The sequence below is a fragment of the Anser cygnoides genome, chromosome 3, assembly GCF_040182565.1.
Source record: "Anser cygnoides isolate HZ-2024a breed goose chromosome 3, Taihu_goose_T2T_genome, whole genome shotgun sequence".
Taxonomy (NCBI): Eukaryota; Metazoa; Chordata; class Aves; order Anseriformes; family Anatidae; genus Anser; species Anser cygnoides.
Window position 1 is genome coordinate 64,904,323 of NC_089875.1, and position 24,613 is coordinate 64,928,935.

Sequence of the window (24,613 nt, forward strand, 5' to 3'; positions counted from 1 at the left end):
ATCTGCTCCACTAAAAGCATTTCGCTGTTCTGGAAGATTTAAAGCATTCTTCCTAGCTGCTTAATTCCCTTTCCCTTCTTGATGATGCCAAAAATATGTCTCCTTTCTTCTTCTTTTATTTAAAACAAGAATGGGTTCACTTTCCTTGTTATTATTACTAACCATTATATTTGCCAGTGAATTATGTAGCCATGTAACAGTTTATTTCTCTGATAATGGGACAACCATCTCTGCTGCCTCTTTCTTTTCTTTTCTTTTCTTTTCTTTTCTTTTCTTTTCTTTTCTTTTCTTTTCTTTTCTTTTCTTTTCTTTTCTTTTCTTTTCTTTTCTTTTCTTTTCTTTTCTTTTCTTTTCTTTTCTTTCCTTTTCTTTCCTTTCCTTTCCTTTCCTTTCCTTTCCTTTCCTTTCCTTTCCTTTCCTTTCCTTTCCTTTCCTTTCCTTTCCTTTCCTTTCCTTTCCTTTCCTTTCCTTTCCTTTCCTTTCCTTTCCTTTCCTTTCCTTTCCTTTCCTTTCCTTTCCTTTCCTTTCCTTTCCTTTCCTTTCCTTTCCTTTCCTTTCCTTTCCTTTCCTTTCCTTTCCTTTCCTTTCCTTTCCTTTCCTTTCCTTTCCTTTCCTTTCCTTTCCTTTCCTTTCCTTTCCTTTCCTTTCCTTTCCTTTCCTTTCCTTTCCTTTCCTTTCCTTTCCTTTCCTTTCCTTTCCTTTCCTTTCCTTTCCTTTCCTTTCCTTTCCTTTCCTTTCCTTTCCTTTCCTTTCCTTTCCTTTCTTTCCTTTCCTTTCCTTTCCTTTCCTTTCCTTTCCTTTCCTTTCCTTTCCTTTTTCCTTTCCTTTCCTTTCCTCTCTTCTCTTCTCTTCTCTTCTCTTCTCTTCTCTTCTCTTCTCTTCTCTTCTCTTCTCTTCTCTTCTCTTCTCTTCTCTTCTCTTCTCTTCTCTTCTCTTCTCTTCTCTTCTCTTCTTCTTCTTCTTCTTCTTCTTCTTCTTCTTCTTCTTCTTCTTCTTCTTCTTCTTCTTCTTCTTCTTCTTCTTCTTCTTCTTCTTCTTCTTCTTCTTCTTCTTCTTCTTCTTCTTCTTCTTCTTCTTCTTCTTCTTCTTCTTCTTCTTCTTCTTCTTCTTCTTCTTCTTCTTCTTCTTCTTCTCTTCTCCTCCTTCTCCTCCTTCTCCTCTCTTCTCCTCTCCTCTCTTCTCTTCTCTTCTCTCTTCTCCTCTCTTCCTTCCCTTCCCTTCCTTCCCTTCCCTTCCCTTCCCTTCCCTTCCCTTCCCTTCCCTTCCCTTCCCTTCCCTTCCCTTCCCTTCCCTTCCCTTCCCTTCCCTTCCCTTCCTTCCCTTCCCTTCCCTTCCCTTCCCTTCCCTTCCCTTCCCTTCCCTTCCCTTCCCTTCCCTTCCCTTCCCTTCCCTTCCCTTCCCTTCCCTTCCCTTCCCTCTCCTCTCCCTCTCCCTCTCCCTCTCCCTCTCCCTCTCCCTCTCCCTCTCCCTCTCCCTCTCCCTCTCCCTCTCCCTCTCCCTCTCCCTCTCCCTCTCCCTCTCCTCTCCCTCTCCCTCTCCCTCTCTCTCCTCTCCCTCTCCCTCTCCCTTTTTCTTAATTTTAATATTACTTTTTCCTAGAACTGATGCTTTTAGAATGTCAACCCATTTGTTTTCCCCAGCCTTACGTTTTTGTTCAGATGAAAGACCTTGGGTGTTAAGGTGCTGTGACAGCCCTGTGTGTCTGTTCTGTGCACTTTCCTCGGTGGTTTGCAGTCTGGCGTTTATAATCCATCTTTTTCTGAATGCATTATCTTGGCCCTTGATGTTTCAAACTGAGCCTGCAGCTCCATGTAATGCTTTTTGTAGACTCCAGCTTGAACTCCATATGCTTGTCTGCCTCAGGTATTTTGTCTCTTTTATAAGTGCAGATTTTCTTTTCTTGTGTATTTTACCCTTTTCTTGTACTCTTTTAGATTTTCTGCCATCTCTACATTGCCAGGCTGCTGTTCACCCCTCGTAGGTTGTTATCTGCATTTCTCATGTTTGGCAAATTTTTCTTGCTTTGTCAAAGGCAAATTTTTGGTTCATTCAGTCATCTGTCTTTGAGCGTTTGGTGTATCTAGTCTCTTCTCATGGATACTGTTAGACTGGCTCTGAAACCTCGGACTCACCACTAACTTAAAAGTGTTTTCACTTTTTTGCAAGCTCTGCCTATACTTTCTATTGTGTGGTGGAGGGCTGTACTTCTCAAACTCTGCAATACAATCTGTAGTAAAGCTAGTGTGCCTGAGGAAAAGCAAACCTGATGAAAGTAGTACGTCCTTCAGAACCAGCCATAACCAGAAGCAGGACCCTCCTCTGCCTCACTTCTTTATTTTCCACTCTGCTGCAGATACAGGCTGAAGTAGTGGTTAAATCTTCATCAATCACAGCATTTTCTGGAGAGGTTCAGCCTCTTAACTCTTCCCTTCTTCCCCTCACAGCAGTTACTTGGTTTGCTTTACTCCATCTACCATATTATTTATAAATCTCCCCAAGGCAGCAAGGCCACCGAACCTGCACCGCTCAATGCCTGTGCTCTTATGGAGTAGCACTGCCCGCGTGTGGGTGCACAGTGGGTCCTCGGTGGATCGAAGGCAGTGCTTGCAAAGGCTGACTAGCAGAGATGAAAGTAAACGTGCCCGAAGCCCATAATTAGTCAGTGGAGTTACTTTCAATATGCTAAATGGTTTCTTGGGGTCTATTTTTAAGTGAGGTAATCTGGAGAGACTGGGTCTAAATCTGTGCTGAATAAAAAAAAAAAGCCTCTGGTAGCCACAAGCTCCCATTTTGAGCATGTTTTTGCAAATATTTGTTCAAGGGTGAGAATATTGGAATATTGCTCATTTTTTGACGTTTCTGTAATGCAGAGCTCATCATGCTGGGTCCTTTGGGATTCCCTGTACCTCATAATATCACGGTCGCTTGTGATCTCTGCTGCGTCTTATGTGAGGAGTGAGGTGGTTCAGCACAAAAGGAATACTACCCTCTTCGAGGCTGCTCAATTTTCTCTCCCTCTCACTCATATGTAATAAGTATTGCACAAACACTTTTCTGACTGTCATAAAATATCCTATAGAGCTCAGCTAAAGCAATGAGAGCTATGATAATTCCTCGTGTTTATTACAGCAGCAGCTAGGCTGCTGATAGGAAGTGTAATAATATCTAGCAGAGAAAGCTGGGTTAGTCGGAGTTGAATTGCTCAGGGGCTAAAGGGAGAGAAAACAACTATGCAGTATCTTTACAATAAGAAAACTAGATTGTTCTTTTATAGTTAAAGGGCAGCAACTCTCTTGATCTTCTGCTTGGTACCAGACTGGTTGAAAGAATGCATGTTCTTTCACTTAGCTGTGGTTAATACTTATGTGGCACTATAAAGAACTATGTGCTAATCACCATCCTGGTGTGCAACAGGAAAACAGTAGCCTTCCGGGGAAGTTTAGAGTCTGAGTATAGTAGTCCCTTTCGTCTTGTATTAGATCCATTGGAAGGGAAATCAGGCAATGTACATCCAGCCTTCTGAAAGCATCTGCCATGTGCTTTCATTTTTTTATTTTTTTTTATTTTGATTTTTTGCTTAGTTTCCTTCTGCATAGGGTTAAAAACTACATTAGTCTTCTTCAGGGGAGCAGCTGGAGATTCCCTGGTGTTCATCTCAATTATGAGAGGATAACACAAGCAACAGAAAGGTTTGCCTGGACATATTTTCATGGTGGAGTATACTTCATCAGTTGTTTCATGTTACTCTTGTTCATTCTCCTGTCCTGACACAAACCTATTAGTTTGTGGTGCTCTTCTCAGGCTTTGGGTTAAGGCTAATACGAGAGTGACTTTTGCTCAGGTTGGTCTCCCAGTGACTTCCAGTGATGTCAAGGTGGTGGCCAAGTGCTTGTTGGCTGCAAGTGCTGTAGCAAAGTTGATAAATATATCTTATACTCAGAGTGACTGGAACTGATATTGAGTAAGCCTTAGGAAAATCGCTGGCTTAATAGTTGCATTTTTGATATTACACTTAGAAAAAAAAAAAAAAAGCCTTTATTATTATTTTTTTTTCCTCCCCCACCTAGAAGGAAAGCTGTGGAGTAGAGATTGTTATTTTCTGCGGAAAGTAAGTTCTGGAGGCAATGACAATATTTCAGTACAGGCCATCTAAATTATTGATCGCTATATATAACCGGAGGTCAGGTTTTAAATATCCGTCTTTGCCTGAGACCATTCTGGCTACCTAGGTTAAAAGGGATGAAAGAAAAAGACAAGAGTTTCAACTGAACAAGATGCAAGAAAGGGCTATTAGAAGCTGTTGTGTTGAAGGAGGACTTATCAGAGTCAAACACTTGCTTATTTCAAAGCCCTGCTAAGGGCTTTCACTGAGCTTCACGATGTTGAACTTACTGAATAAGGCGACAGACATAACAGATTGGGAATTGCTGTTGATCTAACACACTTATTGCAATAGTGCTAATATATTATAACAGTGCTGGCAAAATGCTATCCCGGGTATTCCTCACCAAAGAGTGAAGGCGCAGAACTTACCAAGAAGGTGTCCCTGTCTTGGTGAAGGAGAAGGAGCACAGCCTGTCAGCTGCCCCTACTAGGTTTCCAATTTCTTCTTTCTCCCCAACAGCTCTTCTTTTTTCCTTGCTCTCTTTTTTTTTTTTTTTACCCCACCCCCCCTTTTTCTTTCTTTTTTTTTTTTTTTTTTTTTTTTTCGCACTGACTCCTAACACCCTATTATATCCTAACCTTATCCATTCCCTCCCCGGGGTGACATTTAACATGATTTGGGTGAAGAGTCAAACGGTCAAACGCTATAGTCATATATGCTTAGCATATACTTCATTAAGCTCATTATCATATTCAGGTAGTTAACTTTAATATTCATTTTACACATAATGAAGCAAACGGTTTCACTTGGGTACCGTGGCCCTCGAGATTCTGTTCAGTTGCCAAAACAGGGCTGTCCCACCAACACAAGACTCCCTCCCTCAGCAACCTCTCATACCAAGCTTGCAGATCTCCACCCACAAAGTTTGTCTAAGAGATAACTAAGAGCAAGCTGCTCAATTCCCCTTTGCCCAAGGCTGGTGCTTATCAGTGATGCTAACAAGTCTGACTGTTCTCCACAGAGGATTGTGGGAACAAAAATTTGTCTTCTCAGAGGAGATGAAGAGAATTTGTTTCTTCTAGATTTTTGTCAAAAATGTGACCAGAGACAGGGTAAAATTAACCTCGGAAGCACTTTGGGAAAAAGAGAAATAGAAATGAGTAAAACAGAAGTATTCTAAATAGCAGTGCAATGTTAGTAGCAGAGCAAAGGAATACAGTCACCAATAAATTAGGAGTGGAAATGAGAATAAGGTTTCTCACCATGAGGGAAATGAAATTCTGAGATGGGATTCCAAGCACCACACTTCCACATCAGTTCAGGATAGAGCTTGATAAGTTCATAGAAGGAAATGCACTGCATCGGAAGAATAGAAGCTAACATTAAAGTTAATATTTCTGATGAGAAGCTTTTTGTGTTCAAAGTAATGCTATCTACAAATGTAGCTGAAACAAGACTTAATCACCATGTGTTTGCTGCACTGCCTTCATATATAATTAATTAATCCTATGCCTCAAAGCTTCTGCTAATCTCCTGCAGGGACCAGGAAGAATTTTCCTTCTTCTGCATAACTTGGCTTTTGTTATGATTTTGCTTTATTATTCCCCTCACCCCCCGTACCCCCGACACACACACACTTCTGAAACATCAAAGATGGACCACAGCTAGAATGGAGAACAGAGGGTGTTTTTGGCAGGGCAAGCTGCAGTTCCAGATTGTGTTGAGGAATCTCTGAGATGCTTGGTTGGATTGCTTTGTTCCTGAACTCAAACTTCTGAACATCACAAGAAAAAAGGATTATTTTTTTTTCTTTTTCTGCCAGGAATGAATCAATAGGCTTGTTTCAGCATGGGGCAGGGATTACCACTGTTAATTTACCAGCCTTCAATTTTCTTTCACTTTCTTCAGATTTCCTGTTACTATGGAAATCTCAAATGTTGATTTCACTTTGATGTCTCCTGGCCTCTCCCTGGGTACCTTGTAGGGTCTATAGTTTTTGCCTTCTGCTGCAGTCTATTGTTTTCTATGGGCTATGCTGTGTCCTGTGCTGTGTAGAGGCACCTTTCCTGCCTGGACTCCACCACCTGCTGATTTCACAAGGCAGCTCCTGATGACCCAGGCAGTCTATGCTCTGCCTCATTACATTTTGGTTTTACAACTTTGAAATGCATGTTCTTCAGACCTTAATGTCCTTACACACATCTAAGGACAGTGCATACTAGATCAATGAAGATCACTTCCAAGATCACTGAAGTTACAAGATGAATTTTCTTATAATCTTTAGGGAAAAAAAGTGAAGATTTGACTAGTTACTGTAGGATAAGTGTATTTCATATAACTTATTTTAAGTGTTTTTGCTTTTATTCAAAGAGAGAAAAATACTTGAAAAAGTGATAAAATGCTGAACACTTTTCTTTCCTTTTGATTTTCTTTTCAGGTTCCATCTATGAGATGTTTGGAAATGAATGCTGCCTGTCAACAGGAGAAGTGATTAAAGTTATTGGCTTCAAAATTAATAAGCTCATAGCAAGTATCTGTGAGAATAATGAGGACAGCCAGTTTTCTGCCAAAGTGGAATTACCTCTAAATTTTCCTGGTACAGTATTTCATGAATACATGTTTTTGAGGAATTATAACCCTGAATAATCACTTTTGTGCATTTTATTGATTTGCTGCCTTGATTGATATTTGTTTGAGGTTACATCTCATCTGTCAAGGATACAATTTTATCAGATGGCACAAGACACAATCCACTCATTTTTAGATTTCCACCCTTAGAGTTCTCTTTCATGCCTGGATAGAAATTATTAATGTTGTAATGTTCAGTAAGAATGCTTTCTATATTTGAGGTCACTCAGTGTCAGAATCATTACAAAGCTATCTTCCCAGTTATTTGTGACTTTGCCAAACTTTGAGCTATTTTCCTTGCCTTCTGTACAGTAGAATTTCATTATTGTTAGAGTATAATTATTTTATTATTTTGAATAGAAAATATTACAAATACTTTCTTATGCTTTTTAAAAATTATTATTATTATTTATTATAATTCCAGTGGCCAAAGTGGCTGCTACATGCCTGGAAACAAAGATAGAGGAAAATATATAAAGAATTACTCAAATGCCTACATTTTGGAGCACGGAATAATTATATTTTGCATCTCGAACTGACTTGATATTTAAAATGAAAATATCTTCTGATCATGTGGCTCTGTAAGGGAGAAGTGGACAATACTGCACCTGGGCTACCTAGTTCATCACACACGTCATTCTAATTCATTATTCAATTCAGCTTTCATCTCAATTCACCTGCTTTAAGGGCCCAGCTGTGTTAAATAGGGAAGTGACTGAAATGCAGAGGAGGAAACACTGGTTGCATGTGTGTGTGGGAAGAGGCAAACCAGGTTGGGAAACTGGCAGAAAAATGTTGGACCTAGGAGCATAAGTGAAGGGTAAAGACTTGATATACAAGGAACAGGGGCTGGAGCTGGGAGTCAGCTCATCCATCAGATGAGGACCACAACCCTACAAATATAGATATGTAGGGCATTTCATATGCTGGGAGTCTTGCAGGCAGCAGAGGTAATAGCAGCCCATTGGGGAGAGGAGTTGAGGAGGCTGGAAAGCAGCGAGCAGTATGAAGAGGATGTGGTATGTGCAGGAGGGAGCCCATGTATGCCTAGGATAGAAGTTACGGGACACCTGAGAGTGAGAGATGTGGGGACAGAGCACACATGATAGCACCGCAGCCCTCGAGAGCCTGAGATAACATCCAGAATTCACTTTGGCCAGCAGTCTAGCTAATCCATCAAATGAGGCTGCAGTTTTATAGAGAAAAATAGCATGTAAGCATTTAACTGATATTGTATTGTACTGCAAGCATGTGGGAGGCCAAGCTGATGTTGCTCAAGGACGTGTAATTTGGATATTTTCTAGTGTGTGAGTGTTTGACTTAGTAACATCACTGATGTTCTTCTACTGTATCGCAGTGAGATTGTGTGCATGTGCATGTATACTGCTTAGGTTATGCCAACACCCAAACTGGCATTTGCTTTTTCTGCAGTGGGAGACAAGACACTTCTTGAAGCAAATAAAATGTAAAAGCACATGAGAATGTAATGTTTCATCTGAATTCCACAGGAAAGTATCTTCTGCTGTGTCTTCATTTTCCATTCTACAATACAGGTTTCTCTCTGAAGTAGTCCTATATATCATTTTCTTTTCCCTAGTGGATCTTCAATTTACTTTAATGTTTTTCTTATTCTTTGTATCAGAACCATTTGTATGACCACTTATTAAAAGACTTTTTTTGGAATGTCATTTTCAAATACTGATAGGGCCCAAATGTAATCATCAAAGACATTTTAATTATTTGTGGCTATCTAGAGATACTGAAGTACTGCTACACTGTGAACTCGCAAGATATCTTGCATTTTTCTTGTATTCCAAGCTTCTTTGCTATTATTAACATTTCTACTATCATCATTAAAATACACATACATATAGGAAGTTATATTCTAAATCTTGTTTGACAGATGAGTTTGAACATTTGAAGCCTAAAATATCCAACACAACTGAGTGATAAAAATAATTCTATATTTATTAATGTTGAATCTCATGATTTTTAGAACACAACAACCTGTGATTTCAAATGCTTGAACTTGGTGAATCTGGATTTGTTTGCATTTAAGCGATCAGTTTTACAACTTGACATTTGGATGTTGCCCTGTTGAACACGTTTTAAAATTCAGTATAATCACTACCATTTACATACATATTTATGTAATCTCCCAACTGGTATTCTAGAAAACTGAGTTATTTCACTAGAAATATAAATTCAGTGTTCCTTTTGCTGAGGTTTATCATTGTTATCCACCACGTGATGGGTGGTACCGAACAGCAATGCTGAAGAGGGGGATAATGACACTTCTTATTAGCCCAACAGTGAGCGCTGTTCTCGTTTCCTTCTGTATATGTATCCTTGTGCATTCAAGAGCTTTTTGGTAAGACGCAAATTTGTCATATGTTTGACTTACTTTTTCACTGAAGAATGATTCTGCTTTATTAAGTCAAGATGTCCCAGTTTCTGCTTCTTCTTGACCCTTAACTTTTATGAAGCTATCACTTTATTATGTACACATGCTATGCTCTGAATGGGACAGTTGAACTTGATGATCTTTGCAGGTCCCTTCTGACTGAACTATTCTATTCTAGTCTAAGAACATAGCTGGCTTGCCCCATCTCCACAACAAAGGACAGAACTGGATTGTAGATAATCTTTTTTACACTGCTTTTGACTTACTTCAGTAAAAATATCCACAGGTCTCTAGACTCTGACGCTGTATTTACACTGTACTTACAATGCTCTCTTGCTAGTGCTGACGCAAATAAACCTTTTTTGATGTTATTTTCCATTTCCGTTGTTGTGAGTTATCATTTGCCTGCGATGGGCCCATATATCTTTTCACTGTATGCACGCTGCTGTAAGCAAGCCATGCGCCTGTTTAGGTTACTCTGGGAATAATGTCTCTCTGAGTGAAGAGCCAGGCTCATTGGCTCTCAACGATCCTTGCTCTTTGTCCTTCTGAATGTATTTGCAGTCTACAGATTTTTTTTTGCTCTGGCAAATCAGATTCTTGATAAAGTCCTAATCTGGCCTTTGCATTAGAAAAAACGCTGCAACTGCAAGTTCGCTATCTATGTTATTTCATTCTCTTCTCATTCTAATTTGTTCTTTTTCATGCCTCAGAGGGCCAGGCTATTCTTTCTGTACTCATACATTGAAAAAAATAAAAAAGTAAAAAAATAAAAATCTGCTCTCACTCTAGACACTTCGATGGCTACATCTAACAGCATTTTGAACTACGATTTTCACTACTAACAAGTTAGCAGAGACAGGTAATTTACACAACACCTGAACTCTGTGCCAGCACAAATGATTTCATTTTGTTCTGTTATATTCCTTCTTCTGCAAAACTACTGCTGAGCTCTCCCTGTTTTCAGGAGGTCTGTGACAGCTGCTGCTGCTCGTTCCTACAGGACCTGACAGACGTAGCTGAGCACAAGCACCCCTTTGAGCTCTCAGCCTTCACAAGCCACAAAGCAGGAGACTTGCCTGTGGCCATGCATGTGTGAAAAAGCTGAGGCTGGGCACTGAAAGGCTCGCCTTGATAGGAGTTGAAGTGCTATCAGTCTGAAGGACTTCCATTTAGCGGAGTGAATGCCCCGCAAAACAGGAGTGATGAGAAAATCATTCCCCAGGCTTCCGTGTTAGGGTGCTAGGGTGGTTACTAACACATGGCTCTCCAGTGGTGATGCTGACCATAGGCTCTGACAATCTGCTGGAGGTCTTACTGTGACTGTCAATGTGGTTGGCACAGACTGGGAAGGTGGTGAGAAGGAAAACCCCACCATCCTTGGCAGAGGGAAAAAATGCAGCAGAAAATGTGAGATGAGAGTGATGGTTTGGCTTTGGGGCAGGATGTGAAGAGGTCACTGGAGCAGAGGAGGTGAAAGTGTGGGTGGTGGAGGAATGATAACCAAGTCAACTCCAGAGAATTTGGGAACTGAAATGGTCCCCTTCTTCTGCATTACCTTGGGGAACAGAGACAGGTAGTCTAGGACAGGAGGTCTTTCTGTTAGTTTTAACTTGAAGACTACTTGCTGCTCTATTAGGTGAGCCTGACTTTTTTTTTTCAGTTTTCTGTTGGGCAAAGAAGAAAAAGAGAGAATAAAAAGGATACTCCTTTTCTTCAGGACTCTAATTAGGACTGAAAACAGGAAGCCTATAAAACTACAGAGAGGTACGCTTTATCACTATGTAGCCAGTAAAAGGGAGCTGCATATATTGTTCTGTAAAAAGGTGGTAAAAACATTCTTCTGTAAAAACGTACTTTCCCACAGAACAAAACAAGTGATCTATGGGCCTTCCTTTCTCTCCAGTACAAGTAAAAATCATTCTCTCAGACTCCCGTATGCATAAGTCAGTGCCTAAAACTTTTCTTGAAAATTACGGGGCAATTAGATTTGAGGCTTACTAATTACGATATTGCTAGGCAGGCACTTCACCTAGTGAAATGCTACCAGGTGATATGGATTCATGGAGTGTGACAATGGTTATACATTTCTGTAGTTACTATGTATGTGTAGTGATTCTTGTCTCTACCTGTAATTTTCCCCCAACTAATGGGGATCAGTGTGTTTTGGTCATAGCTCAGATTATTTAGAAAATAAATTTATATGAGCAATAATGCCAGCTCTCAATAAACCAGCTGGACTTCTTTCCAGATCCACTATTTCCATCTGCCTATCCCCCTAATAGTCCACCAAGCTCTCTCAGGGAAGTCTAAGTGAATTTGATTCAGTCATTTTATACAGTACAAAAGTACAAAAGAGTACAAAAATATTATTTTGACCTCAAAATGTCCAAACTTTAGCATCTCAAACTTGCCATATGTCTCCTACTCTGGAGAATTCTTTGCTAAGTTAGGTTTGGAAAACATTTGGTTTTGTAATTTGATTCATAATGATTTTAATGAGGTTCCGAATAGTTCCAAATAACATTTTTTAAGCACGTTTCCCCATGAAAAATGAATAAATATGTCATAGCAAGGACAACATTTATGAGATGATACCGTGACAGATTATGGCAGTTAGATGGGGACCACAGTGGTTTTACCCCATCATACCAGAATAACTTTTTATATATTCACCTCTTTTCTATAGAGATAGAAGCATATGGAACTTTACATGCTCGTAAACATAAACAGGTGGCTATTAGGGGCCTCTAACTCATGGGCCCCATCAGTACAGAAGCTAAGTATGCAAGTCCACATGGTTCTTTATTTGCCTATGCAGACATTCTGTTATCGAAATTAAGAAAACAAGCGGAATAGATGATGAAGATTTTTCTGCTCCCAGCCCTGACAGTCAGTCTGCTTGGGCCTTAGGGGTAATCAGTTATCTGTTTTGTATGAGAACTGATGATTCTGATTCCATATGAAAACTGCTTTCCAATCCAGCACGTTCATCAGCTTGCTGCTGGAATAGCTGTCTTCCAAATAGCTCCATTGTCCCAGGGAAATTACTAAAGCCTGAGTTTAGAGTCAAACTTATAGAGGAGAAGAAGGTTTCTTGTGGCTGTGTATTGCCAGATATTTTCAACTGGAAATGTTTTTAGCATAGTTTATGGAGGATTTTTAATGTAATTCTGGAGGCTTTCTATGGGCAATAGGCATGCACCTATAACACAGATGAGTAAACATAGTTATTGCCTTTTGGATACGTCATATGTACTTTGAATACACTTTTAATGAAGAATGTTCCTATTTCCTTTCTCTCAGCATTATCAGATGATGCCCATCCTATGCTTGCAAAGCATGACATTGGAACACTGTTTGGTGATACTGTCTTTTCCACAATTTCAGTTTGTCATTGGTGCCTTGTCACTGTGATATTTTCTAAATGCTGATGAATCAATTTGTCTCAATCTGTACTGACAGCTTCAATAGTGATTAGGACTGGGGTAGCTAACTTGCTTATTAATAATTGTGTTAAAAAACAGCTATGGGAAACTTTAAAAATATCATTGAGAAAGAAATGTTCTGAGGTTTTATCTGTGCAGTTGCATTCATGGATGTGGCTTCCTTGCAGGCTGGAAAAAAAGTCAGGATACTTTCCCGTAGTGCTACATTGAGGACCTATATGTACCAGATGTATTTCCACAAGGGTACTAATTTCATACAGGAAATGTGAACTGTCATACAGACAAGTGTGAAGGCACAGAATTGCAGACAGCAGTTACATAGGCACAATTAGTGACTATTTCTGCAGTAAATCAAGTAGGCTATTGCTGTTTAGGCTGCTGACAAGTGCTCAGTGCTGTTAGTTGCCACAGTTACTAGTGGTCTCATGGGACACCTAGAACCAAACATGCCCAATCTGGTGATAAATCAAACGAAGGCTATCCACCAAACAGATTTTTTGTGTCTTTAACAAGAAGGGTACTAAAGCTGTGATGTAAAGGTAGCAGTTTTTGTTACAGTGAAGCCAGAAGCACAGCAATTCTGTGAGGGGTAAAAAAAAAAAAAAAAAAAAAAAAAAAAAAAAAAAAAAAGAGTCTGTGGAGGGAATGGTTTGATATATCATTTTTAAAGAATATAATCCTAAGGTGCCCCTGCTTCCACACAGGCTCCACAATTGTGTTGATCATGTATTTAGGGAGATAAGCTTAGTAGGGAAAAAGATGTGGGAGAAATAAATAAAAAAGAAGGTTATTTTTAACTGAAGCAGTCCCCGGATCTAATTTGTTAAACAAACCTGCAATCAAGGGGAAGTCTGGAGATAGGAGTGAATGAGCATCTTCCCAGCATCTAGCAGAAACTGTGTTCTGGCAGCGTCATGCCTGGTTGAGATTCAGGTATCTGCTGGGGCATCCTGCCCTTCTCTCACAGTCTAGTCACCACAGAAAGGGAGTAGTAGTCAGTGTTGCCCTAGTTCCCAGGCTAAATGATGAGGGAGGCAAAGGGGGCACTTAAACCCTTTTACATGATGTGAACCACTTATGAGATGTAGAACTGCCATGAAAATATCTCTAGCAGTGTCAAGCAGCATTCCTTGAGTCCCCATCACATTCCTCCTTCATAACTGCAAAGGTGGAAGTATTCCTTTACTGCAAGGATACAGTGCCCTTTTTATGGTCCAAAGGATGCAAAAGTGTGGAGCAATGGGGCCATGGGGTTTCTGCTCTTTGGTTTTGGAGGGAGACAGGAAAAAAGTCACGGCGTCCCCCTGGGAGCTTGGATTCTTTGTCACTGTAGCTGTAGCTACAACTTAAAAGCTGCAGTGCCATGAGGCAACATTCACACTACCGCATCCTGGGAAGAAGAGAGCTTAATCACACAGCTCAGCTAAACCCTACTGTTTAGTCCTCTAAACTGTCCACTTCATCTTCCTCTGTGAAAACACACAAATATAGAAACGTACACATTTTTCTTCTGATGTGAACTCCTAATGAGACAGCTCCAAGGGGCATGACTAACATGAAATAATAATGTCCCTGGGGGCTAAAGAAGCTCAGATGCAGCTCCTGCCTCGCAGTACTTCAGCACTTTAATTGCCTTGTGATGGCCACAGTGCTCCAGCACCCAAACTGTGAATCACTCCGTTTGATGGTCTGGGCTATTGGAGATGCTAAGATCCATTTCCCTTGCTCATTCTTATCATTACATGCTCCTTTTTCAGTTGTGTTATTTCTTGAAACATACTTGGTCTTGGAATCCTCAGTTTGCATGTAGAAGAATATGTAATACTGATGTTTAGGGAGAAACTTCAACCTGTGTTTCACTGATCGCGTTTCTGTTGCTCTTCCTTATATCCTGTCTGCATTTATTTCTTAAAGGCTGGTTTCCTGAGAAGAAACATAAGAACTTAGGATAATACATCTTTTGTTTCTGTAGCAAAAAAGAAAGAAAAAAAAAGGCCTTTTTTTTTTTTTTTGGAATCACAAATGTGAAAATGCTGGATCTCAAAAATATAGTAGCTGCAGAGTGGAGAGGGCTAATTCCAGCTCCCTATGCTTTGTATCACGTTGTTGATGTTATCTGTGTAGAATTAAATTTCTAGCAACTGACTATCAGCCATGAACTCTTTGATAGGCTTTTCTCCCCATTTTTATTGCACAGTCTAAAATTTGGCACAGCCTGTTTTGTACATTTCCTTTTTATAATGCAAGTTTTCTGTTCTTAGGTCTTTATAAGGTTGTGGCAGATAAAACTCCATATATCAGCATTGAAGAAATTACAAGAAAAGTTGCTATTGGGTCAACAAGATTTGGCCATCCATGCTTCTACAGCTCTGAGGATATAAAATTGGCAAACCTCACTATCAAACAGGGCGAGCAGATCACCTTCAACTCTGTGGAAGAGGTAAATGGAACAATGGCTGTCAACTGTGGTGTGGTCAGAAACAACCAGTCTCATTCCTTTACTTTGCCCCTTTCACAAGACGGAAAATTCTACGAATGCGAAGATGATCAAATATACACTCTGAAAGAGATTGCGGAATGGAAAATCCCTAGGTGCAGAAAACGGATTGTCAAACTTTCCAACACTTTACATGCATGGGACTCCTCTAATCCACTGCCAGAGAACTTTGAGGGCTGCTTGATTCTAACACCTGTCTATGAAGTGCAGGCAGTAATGAAATGTAAGTAGAAATTAAAGTCAATGATCTGTTTTATCTGTATAGCAGAGTATACTGAATCACACATAAGTTGCTCAAAATAGGCAGGAAGAATTCAGTTTGGTTGAGAATTCCTTACCCATATTTGCCTCTAATGCTGGTTTCAAGTTGCAGAAAGATAAAAATAATATTGCAGTTTTTATTCCTTTATCAGATATTAATTCAGATAGTTTCCTTATTTTTCTTTCTGTTGCCATTTTACTGATCATTACAATTAAATCATCTTTCAAAAGGTTACATATTGCATAGTGAAAAGCAGAGCTTAGGAAATCAATTTAGTTCTCAGATTTTCTTTGTTTGTTTGTTTGTATCTCATGGAGAAGCCATGGCAAAGCCACTTGATCATTTATGGCTCTGGCTAGAGATAGAAAAAATATATAGACTTCTGTTTTATAGCACACTCAACTACATTTTAGGAACTGCACTGTGTTTTTGAGATTGAGGATTCTGCAGAATGCACACCAATATTATTTTGCTCTATTGTGGAAAGAAATTTTGATAGAATATAAACAGATAATTTCTTAAACCTCTGGGTTTTAGGAAATGGGAAAGAATTAGAAATCCAATATCTTTAAGAGATGTAATTTGTGTTTTTAGTTTTTATTAAAAAAAATATTTTTTTTCTCGTGGCAAGTCAATACTGTTCTAGTTGTTCCACTGAAAAGTGGCACTGAAAGTGCTGGGTTCTGTTCTTACCAATGTTTATATCTATTCCTTAGTTTAAACCTGTTAGTGAAATTAGTTGTGGGAATAAAATTTGAAGGTATAAGCGCACAGTGAAATGTTCCTGAGTTACTGTGGCTTGAATAGCTGAGCTATAGCAATGACCCATGTATGCTTGCATAGCATACCCTCTCAACTGAGGTTCCTGCATAAGCAAAAAATCAGCTTAAACTAAAGTGTTTGACCTTGCCTGAGGACAGCACAAACACTTAGACAATTTCTGCAATTCTTCTTGTTGATGCACCCACCCTGTTAGAGTTTGGAGGATAGGAGCTTAGCTTTTGGGAAGCTTTTCTGCCTGTTCCTTTTACTGGAAGCATACCACTAAACTCCACAGAAATGGAATACTGAGAGAAATATGTCACTCAGGAGGATAGTAAGCAGGAAAGTTTCACAATGGAAGTTTCTCTGGGGAATGACATAAGTAAAGAGATAAAATACATGAGAAAGAAATAAAAGTGAGCAGAGACTGTTATCACAATAGTTGCTAAATGCTTTTCATGAGATATCCACGGTGCTTGCTATGTGGTTTAATGTGTGAGTTTGGAAAGTATATCTTCACAAGATAAAATACTTAGTTTTCTGCAGCTCTAGCTATATTCAGGGATCTTGCCCCACTCCTGCAGCTGGATTCACTTAAGGGTATTCCTATGACCATTTAGATATATATTCAGGATCGGTAAGAATTTAATGTTTCTAAAAAACTTTTAGAAGATTCAGAAATGTTTCGTATTCGCTTGTCTTCCAATCAGATATTCCAGTGAGAGTTTTATTTGTTGATTTTATTTGCGTGCCTGTTTATGTTTCATACTGTGCTCAACATTTAAGAAGCATTAAATATGCCCTAAGTAACTATTTAATACAAACTTCAAAAGTAGGTTTCATGGTACATGATTAACTACTTTCTTGTGGACCATGAAAAATGCATTTTCACCATTTTTAGAACTATAAATAGACATAAGATAAAATATGAGAAATACTATCCACAATTAAAAAGGATTCCTGATAAGAGGGATAGCAGATTACATTTTCACAGGCTGTGAGCAGGAATCCTCTGTACTTTTATTCATTCTTAATAATGAACAAAATTTTGTGTCTGGAACTCCCTCAATTGCTCATTTTCTCTTTCATTTTCTCTAATTGTTCCTCCTTCATTGACTTTTCTTTGTGGTGGTCAGGGTATTTGTCACCTGAGTGTGTTAATATGAGAAAAGTAGAGTGGGAGTAAACAAATCCTGAATCACTCTCATAGAAGTCTGTCACGTAAAATACATGTCTGATACCAACTTTTAGGTATAAAATATTAGTATGTTCTGCTACAAGAAAGTGTGGGTCCAGCATATACTATACATGTGTGCAGGTCTATGCAGAATAAGTCTTAGTGAAGAGAGCCATTAAATAATATTTGCTTGTTAAATTTTACTGCTTTGGTCAGCGATCTGTGGTACCACCGATCTAAAATCAATCTGATCAAAACTCTTCAAAATTCGATCTGATCAAAATTCTTCAACAAACCTTAATCGCATAGTCAGTTTTGAGCTTGGAAGTTTTACATCCAAAATTTTGCAAGTTCAGTTGTGATAAAAATGTTGTTGTTCCCTATCAGACTGTTAAAGGCAATGGCTCAGTTCTGACAGTAAATAAAACCAGGTGCTTCAGAAAAAGATACAAGAGTTCCACAGAGGACCATTATAGTGGAAATTTCCTCATTCAGTAATAATAAACTTAGACTTTGTTATACAAAAGTTTTGCGTTTTTAAGAAGTGATATTATTTTGTAATAATTACTGATGTTTTCTTTATTCTTACAAATATAAAAATTTTTATTTGTCCCAGATTAGCCATAACAACCTCTTGTGTTAATGGGTTCAAATGCTCTTATTCATTAAAAGTGTTTCCCCACCTATTTGTCAGAAAAGAAAAATAACAAACTGGATTTTTCCTCTTCCTTTTTCTTAAACTCTTGTATATTTGCATACCTTATTCTCATGTTATCTCATTTCATTTCTCTCTTCCTTTCTGAGGTCTGCTGCATAGCTGATAGCCATACATCTCAAATTAAAACAGTTAGACTTTGACTGACCCAATCAATTGTACAGGCATATATGGAGTTGCACACACTGGGAAGGTAATTTTTGTATCTGGCTAACATGACATGTATATTTTATTCCAATATCAGTTTGAAAACAAACAAACAAAAAAAATGAATGTATTTCTTTTTGTTTTCAGTTCGGAAGGACATAGTTCATATCCTCTCTGATCTGGATGTTGAGGTCAAGGATATAACAGACTGTTATGATATTAGCTCTTTCCTTCAGCCACTGTCTTTGGAAGATGTATTTGAGAGAACAAGTAGGGAATTTCCCATGGTTGCTGAGATAATGGAGGGGCCTTTAGGAAGACAGAAACCTTATAACTTATTGCATATAGGGAAAGAGATTGTCATCCACAAAAAGTACCAGGCTACAAGAGTCTTAGCCTCCGAGATCAGAAGTGACTCCCCCAAAAGACATTTTTTAATCCCTATGACCTACAAAGGAAAATTCAAGAGAAGACCTCGGGAGTTTCCAACTGCCTATGACTTAGAGATAGCAAGAAGTGAAAGGGAACAGCTTCATGTTGTAGCAACTAAAGCCTTTGATTCTCCTCATACAGAGCTTTTCTCTGTATCGGTTGGAGATCAATTTCTAGTTCAACAACGTCAGACTAGTGAAGTTCTGTATGAGGGAAGAAAGAAAGTCATAGATGTTTTAGCTTGTGAACAAATACTAAGTGATGCATATAAGGAAGTGCTCCTGCCTATGTATATGGAAGGTGGCTTTGTGGAAGTGATTCATGACAAGAAGCAGTACCAGCTTTCTGAGATTTGCAAAGAATTTCGTTTGCCTTTTAATGTCAAAGTGTCTGTGAGGGACCTTTCCATTAAGGAGGATGTCTTGGCTGCTGTACCTGGTCTGCAGCTTGAAGAAGAAATCACAGACTCTTATTTGCTGATCAGTAGTGCCAGCAGCCCAGTAGAGAGCTGGGAGATTCCCGTGTATCGCTTAAACATGTCAGTCCATTTGCTCAGCAAGGATGTCCAGACAGACATACCTCCCATGACTAAGACAACAGTGGAAGAGATCAGCGAAGAGGAATACTATATGGTACGAAGATTTGAAAACCAAACCCTACATCCACCTCCCAGGCCACCCAAAAAGCCAGCAGCACTTGCACCAAAACCTGTTTCTGCAGTATCTAAGCAAATTACATCCGATGTACTACAGTCTACAAAGGTAAGGTATTGCACCATGTCTATGTCTTTGAATCTGTTACAATCATAGGTCATTTTCTGTTGGTTTATAGTCTCCATTTCACTGGTGTATTCTTATGGTACTGTACACAGATGGCTCTCAGTTCCCTGTAATAGGCAAATTAGCCATTATAGACAACAATGGTTAAAATCTCCAGTGTGTGTTAATTGATCCATGAAAAACAACGGAACCATGCCGACTCACAGCAGAAAGCTTGGCCTTATAATTTTGGACAGATAATCCTTAATTGCACCAATACAGAAGTGAAGGGAAAGACTTGAAGTGGCTATATTTAAATGTTTATTAAGGGGTAGCATATGTTTTCATGATATTTGTTAAGAGAATTTTGCTCAGCTGGAAACAGCTGAATTAAATTCACAGGAAGTCAGGTTATATAGATATTTTTGACTGTATGTTTTTGTACATACTCAAGTGGCAAATAGATCTGGAATAAAAAGGGCAGCTCTTTTAGAATAACTTTTGATGTTAAGAAAGTTAAGTGCCCCTTCTAGGAGAATTTTCTTCGTGATTAATCTAAGACAATGCGTTTGCTCATTAATTTTTATACTGGGTCTGGCTGAGATGGAGTTTATTTTCTTCACAGCAGCCTGTGAGATAATGTGTTTTGAATTTGTGACTAAAACAGTGTTGATAGCACACCAGTCTTTTGACTGTTGTTGAGCAGTGTATGCACAACATCAAGACCTTTTTTTCCCGGTCTGTCCCCTCAGCAAGAAAACGGAGCGGAGTGGTTATTCTGGGAAGGTGGCCATAGTGCCACTGGCAGGGCATCAGCCTGCCTGTGGGAGGTGCTGAGTGACACCACTTGTTTTTCTTCCTCTTTCTTTCACTTATAAATTTATTTCGAAGTCCACTCATGAGTTTTCTCATTTTTTCTCTTCTCTGTCCTGATGTCAGAGAGGGAGTGAGCAAATGGCTGGGTGAGTGCTCAGCTGCTTGTTGGGTTCAACCCACCATAGTTTTCTTGCATAAATTGAAAGAATTAAAGAAAAGCACTTTGATGAACTTCAATGAAAGAGTGTCCAGTAGGTACATTTTTTAGGTCAGTTTCTCTGTGTCATGCAAATTTCCTATGGGGGAAGACAGTCATACATTGGAAATGCTTTCAGACATTGGCTGAGGCCTAGAAAAGAGACTGAAGAATGATTGTGCTGTGCTTGAAATGTGATATAACTCATGGCATTGTATTTGGGTGGAGGGTGGTGGTAGTGGTGTGGGGTAAGGTGGTGTGTTTTTGTTTTTGTTTTTGTTTGTTTTTAATGTTGCTATCAAACTAAGTTCCAGCTCTAGCAGCCCTGAAAGGGGATATTTTGTGAGTCCCCTTCCTTCCCTGCTGGAAGTGTCCGTCCCATTATGCCAGTTCCGGGCCCCCATGTAGGTCCTCAGCTCCACAGGGGTCCTGGGAGGTGATTGCAACAGACCGTAGAAGAAGTGAAGGGGTAGGGCGGATCCCTCAGATAAGGGTAATACAGCAAAACGCTGCATACAGTGAAGCCTGTATCAGCTTAAATAAGCCATTCTGCTAGACTAGGGAGGATAGATGAGAAGCTAGGCCCTGGAGCTAATAGGGAAGCCTTCAGGCTGGCACTGGCTTGTGGTACAGAGCTGGGGAAGAATTCCCTAATTGCTGTGTTTCTGGTAGAGCTGTATGGTCAGGAGGACTCAGACTTTCTGCTGTGACTGGTGGCTCTGTGTGGGGAGCAACAGGTAGATGTTGACTCTAGACTAGACTCATGCAGAAAATACTATTTTCCTGAAGTGAGGAGAGAGCAATAGGCACAGGAGAGGGATGGGCTGAGGTTCCTTTGCATGTTCATGAGCAACATTAGACTGCAGCTGTCCAGACAAAGAAGCACATTTATGCAGACTGCTCCAGAGGACATATTTTGTCACATGCTTGTTATAAATAAGTCATAAATTGCAGTCAGAATGCTTTGAGTTATGCAGATTCATAAATCTCTTTTCCTCAAAAGACGAAACAAGTAGAGATTCCGTATTCATAAGATTAAACATCCTGAGTGTCAATGTAATAGGTTTAGAGTCAGAGAGAATGCGTTATCTGTTCTATCCCAAGCACAGTAAGTCCTCTGAGAGGACGTGGATCATAGCTGATAAGCTCTGCCTTGGCCTCTCTGCCAGCAACAGTGGTAGGGGAGACTGCATTTTCTTCTAAATATAACATGGATGTCTGAGGGTTCAGAAAGCTGGAGATGGTGCCAAATTGATAAATGGCACACTTTGCATATTTTGTGACTCTGTGTAGACTTATTTGCATAAATAACAGACAAATGTCCTAATGAGCTGAACTTAAGCCTAACAAGTGGCAGCCTGGAATAAGCTTTAGTGCTGCATGAATTGCCATGGCTCCTCTTGCAAGCAGCTCCCTGCTTGCCTGTGTGATGGAGGGTGGTGATTGGCTTCCTTGCTCACTGGTTGGGAAGCTCTGCTTGGCCTTGTACTCCAAGATTAAACACTGCTGCTGCATGAGTCCACAAAGGACCAAGATCTGGCTGTTTTATTTCAATACTGAAAGATGCTCTGCCAGGGAGGGGTGACCTCTAGCTATGGCTTCTGCTTTGATCACTTTTTAGCTCTTCCAGAAAGGTTGTGAGTTGTGGAGAAGCTCCAGCTGTCTCTGCCTGCTGTTCCCTGGCCTTGGTAGTGAGAACACTAGGGCCATGAACAGGACTATACAGTCCACATTTTCCTGGGTGTCTTTGGTCATGTTAGTCACTGAATTGTATGAAATTGGCAGCCAGTATGGACTGTGACCTCAGAAGAGTGCACAAACTGCCTCAGCTTGTGTGCAAGGTGCAGTACTACAGAAACAGGTATGTCTGCACAGTACAGCGAAGTCCAGAGACGTCAGATAATTCTCAAATGTAATATAGCTGCATTAACCAAACCCTCTGCCCACTCTCTTCACAGGGCTAATTAAGTTGGCTCAGCTCCTGCTGACACAGCTTTCAATTCCAGAGCCTGGGGATCCCTGCTCTCCTCTCTACAAGGCACTGTAGACCTTGCCTTTCCCTCTCATCTCATCATTTTATTTGGTTAAGAAACATCTAGCCCACATATGTTTGCTGTTTTGTATTAGTTGCTAATTGAATAAAGAAAAGAAAACCCCCAAGAAAATACATGCAAACTAAACAAATGAAACTAAACAACATGCACTGAACTACAGAATGAATCTGGTACTTAAGAATGATTAAACTCTAATAAAAAATGTTACCTCTAGTCACCTCTACCCACAAACCCTACCGGTTTTCTACCACCAGTCAAGGACAGTGATGAAAAAAATGATTGTACCCTTTGTTGAATGGCAAAACTTGAGATAAAGCACTCACAGGAAATCCACATTTTCTCACTTGAGCCATTGGAGTAAAGTTCTCAGGGGGGGTCTTAAAAATTAAATTTCTCAGGGTGGCTTAAAAATTAAATAGTTTAAGCCATTCAGTTTCTCATTGGTGAGCTTAGCTGGAAAATGAGAACGACCTGATAAACCCCTAGAAGTTAATGCTAGTTATTTGAGAATGAGGCACCTTATTCACTTGCCAAGGAGGGCCTGGAGATAAGTCTCCATGGGAGGAACCAGTCAAGATATCACCTTCTTGAAGTTAAAATTCATCTAAAAAGAACAAGTAGATGTGCATTTGAAAGCTCTTTTCAGAGCTGGAACCACTCTTAGAATATAACAATCCAAGTTTTCACTTAGTAACTCCGGAGTAATGTTTCAGATGGGACCCTAGGCAGAAGAGGCTTGGAAAGTGTTTCCTAAAATTTCCTTAGGCTTTTTATCTGATACTTGCAGCTTCCTCCCCTTGAAAAGATTCAAGGCATCAAATGTCTTCTCTTTTTCTTTTTGCTTATCAGAATTACCTGTTGCCATTAAGTTAACCATGAGCCAGCAATGTGCCCTTGTGGCCAAGAAGGCCAATGATATCCTGTGCTGCATTAGGAAGAGTGCTGCCAGCAGGCTGAGGGAGGTGATCCTGCCCCTCTACTCAGCCCTGGTGAGGCCACACCTGGAGTACTGTGCCCAGTTCTGGGATCCCCAGTACAAGAGAGACATGGAGCTACTGGAACGAGTCCAGTGGAGGGCTAATAGGATGATCAGAGGACTGGAGCATCTGTCATATTAGGAGAGGCTGAGAGATCTGGGCCTGTCTATCTTGGAGAAGTAAAGGCTGAGAGGGGATCTCATCAGTGTGTATAAATATCTGAAGGGAGACTGTCAAGAGGATGGGGCCAGACTCTCCAGTGGTGCCCAGGGACAGGACAAGAGGCAACAGGCACAAACACAGGAAGTTCTATTTGAATATGAGGAAACACTTCCTTGCTGTGAGGGTGACAGAGCACTGGGACAGTTGCCCATAGAGGCTGTGGAGTCTCCTTCTCTGGAAATATTCAAAACCTGCCTGGATGCCATCCTGCACAAGATGCTCTACATGACCCTGCTTGAGCAAGGGCGTTGGACCAGATGATCTCCAGAGATCCCTTCCAGCCTCAGCCATTCTGTGATTCAGCTGAGAGACTGACACAGTACTATGTGATCAACAGATTGAAAGAAATTATAGCTGACACTGTACTGAGTTTCAAGCAGTAAATATATTACAGATTAAGGAAGCTGTTAATATATGTCCCCCAAGTAGATTTTATTATTATTATTATTTTAATTGAAACAATACTTTTCACCAAATATGAGTGAATATTCATTCAAAAATGAATGTTAGTACTGAAGGAATGGTAATCAATTTGTGGAAAACCACAATTTATTCCTGATGCTCTTCAAAGGCACTAAATGCACTTCCTAAGGAACAATAAATAAATAAATAAATGAAAGCAGCATTTGGCTTCTGATAAATGATAAGAGAGGTTAGCTCCAACCGGGGCTATTTTCAGTGGTCTGCTTAGGCATGTATCTAGCCTAAGGAACATTAGTATCAGTGAAATACTCACAAGCTTCAAGCTGTGATTGCTGCTAAATACCTTTATGAATGTGGGACTGGAGAAGTCAGTCACAGGCAGTAATCTGCTCAGCTCTAGCAAGAAACCTGAGAGAATTCCAGCTGGTGAAACTGGAATTTAATAAAATAGTAAGTATCAGGGCATGATAGTTAATCGTCATTCAGTGCTAAGGTCCATTATCCTTCAAAAAGTCATTACAGTGTTACGATATCAGGAACTTTTTTGCTTTCTTGCTTTTTATTTCAAAATTAAAATGAAAGAAAAATT

General features: G+C 39.8%; 1 protein-coding gene across 2 annotated transcripts in view; it reads left to right on the forward strand.

The window, feature by feature from the left end:
• Positions 1–24,613, forward strand: part of THEMIS (thymocyte selection associated) — an 89,205-nt gene that overhangs the window by 10,044 nt on the left and 54,548 nt on the right. For both annotated transcript variants that reach the window (XM_066994307.1, XM_048065585.2), the window contains exons 2-4: positions 6,543–6,701; positions 14,848–15,306; positions 18,294–19,339. In XM_066994307.1, the coding sequence (XP_066850408.1) occupies positions 6,543–6,701; positions 14,848–15,306; positions 18,294–19,339 (1,664 nt within the window). The remainder of the gene's footprint in view (positions 1–6,542; positions 6,702–14,847; positions 15,307–18,293; positions 19,340–24,613) is intronic.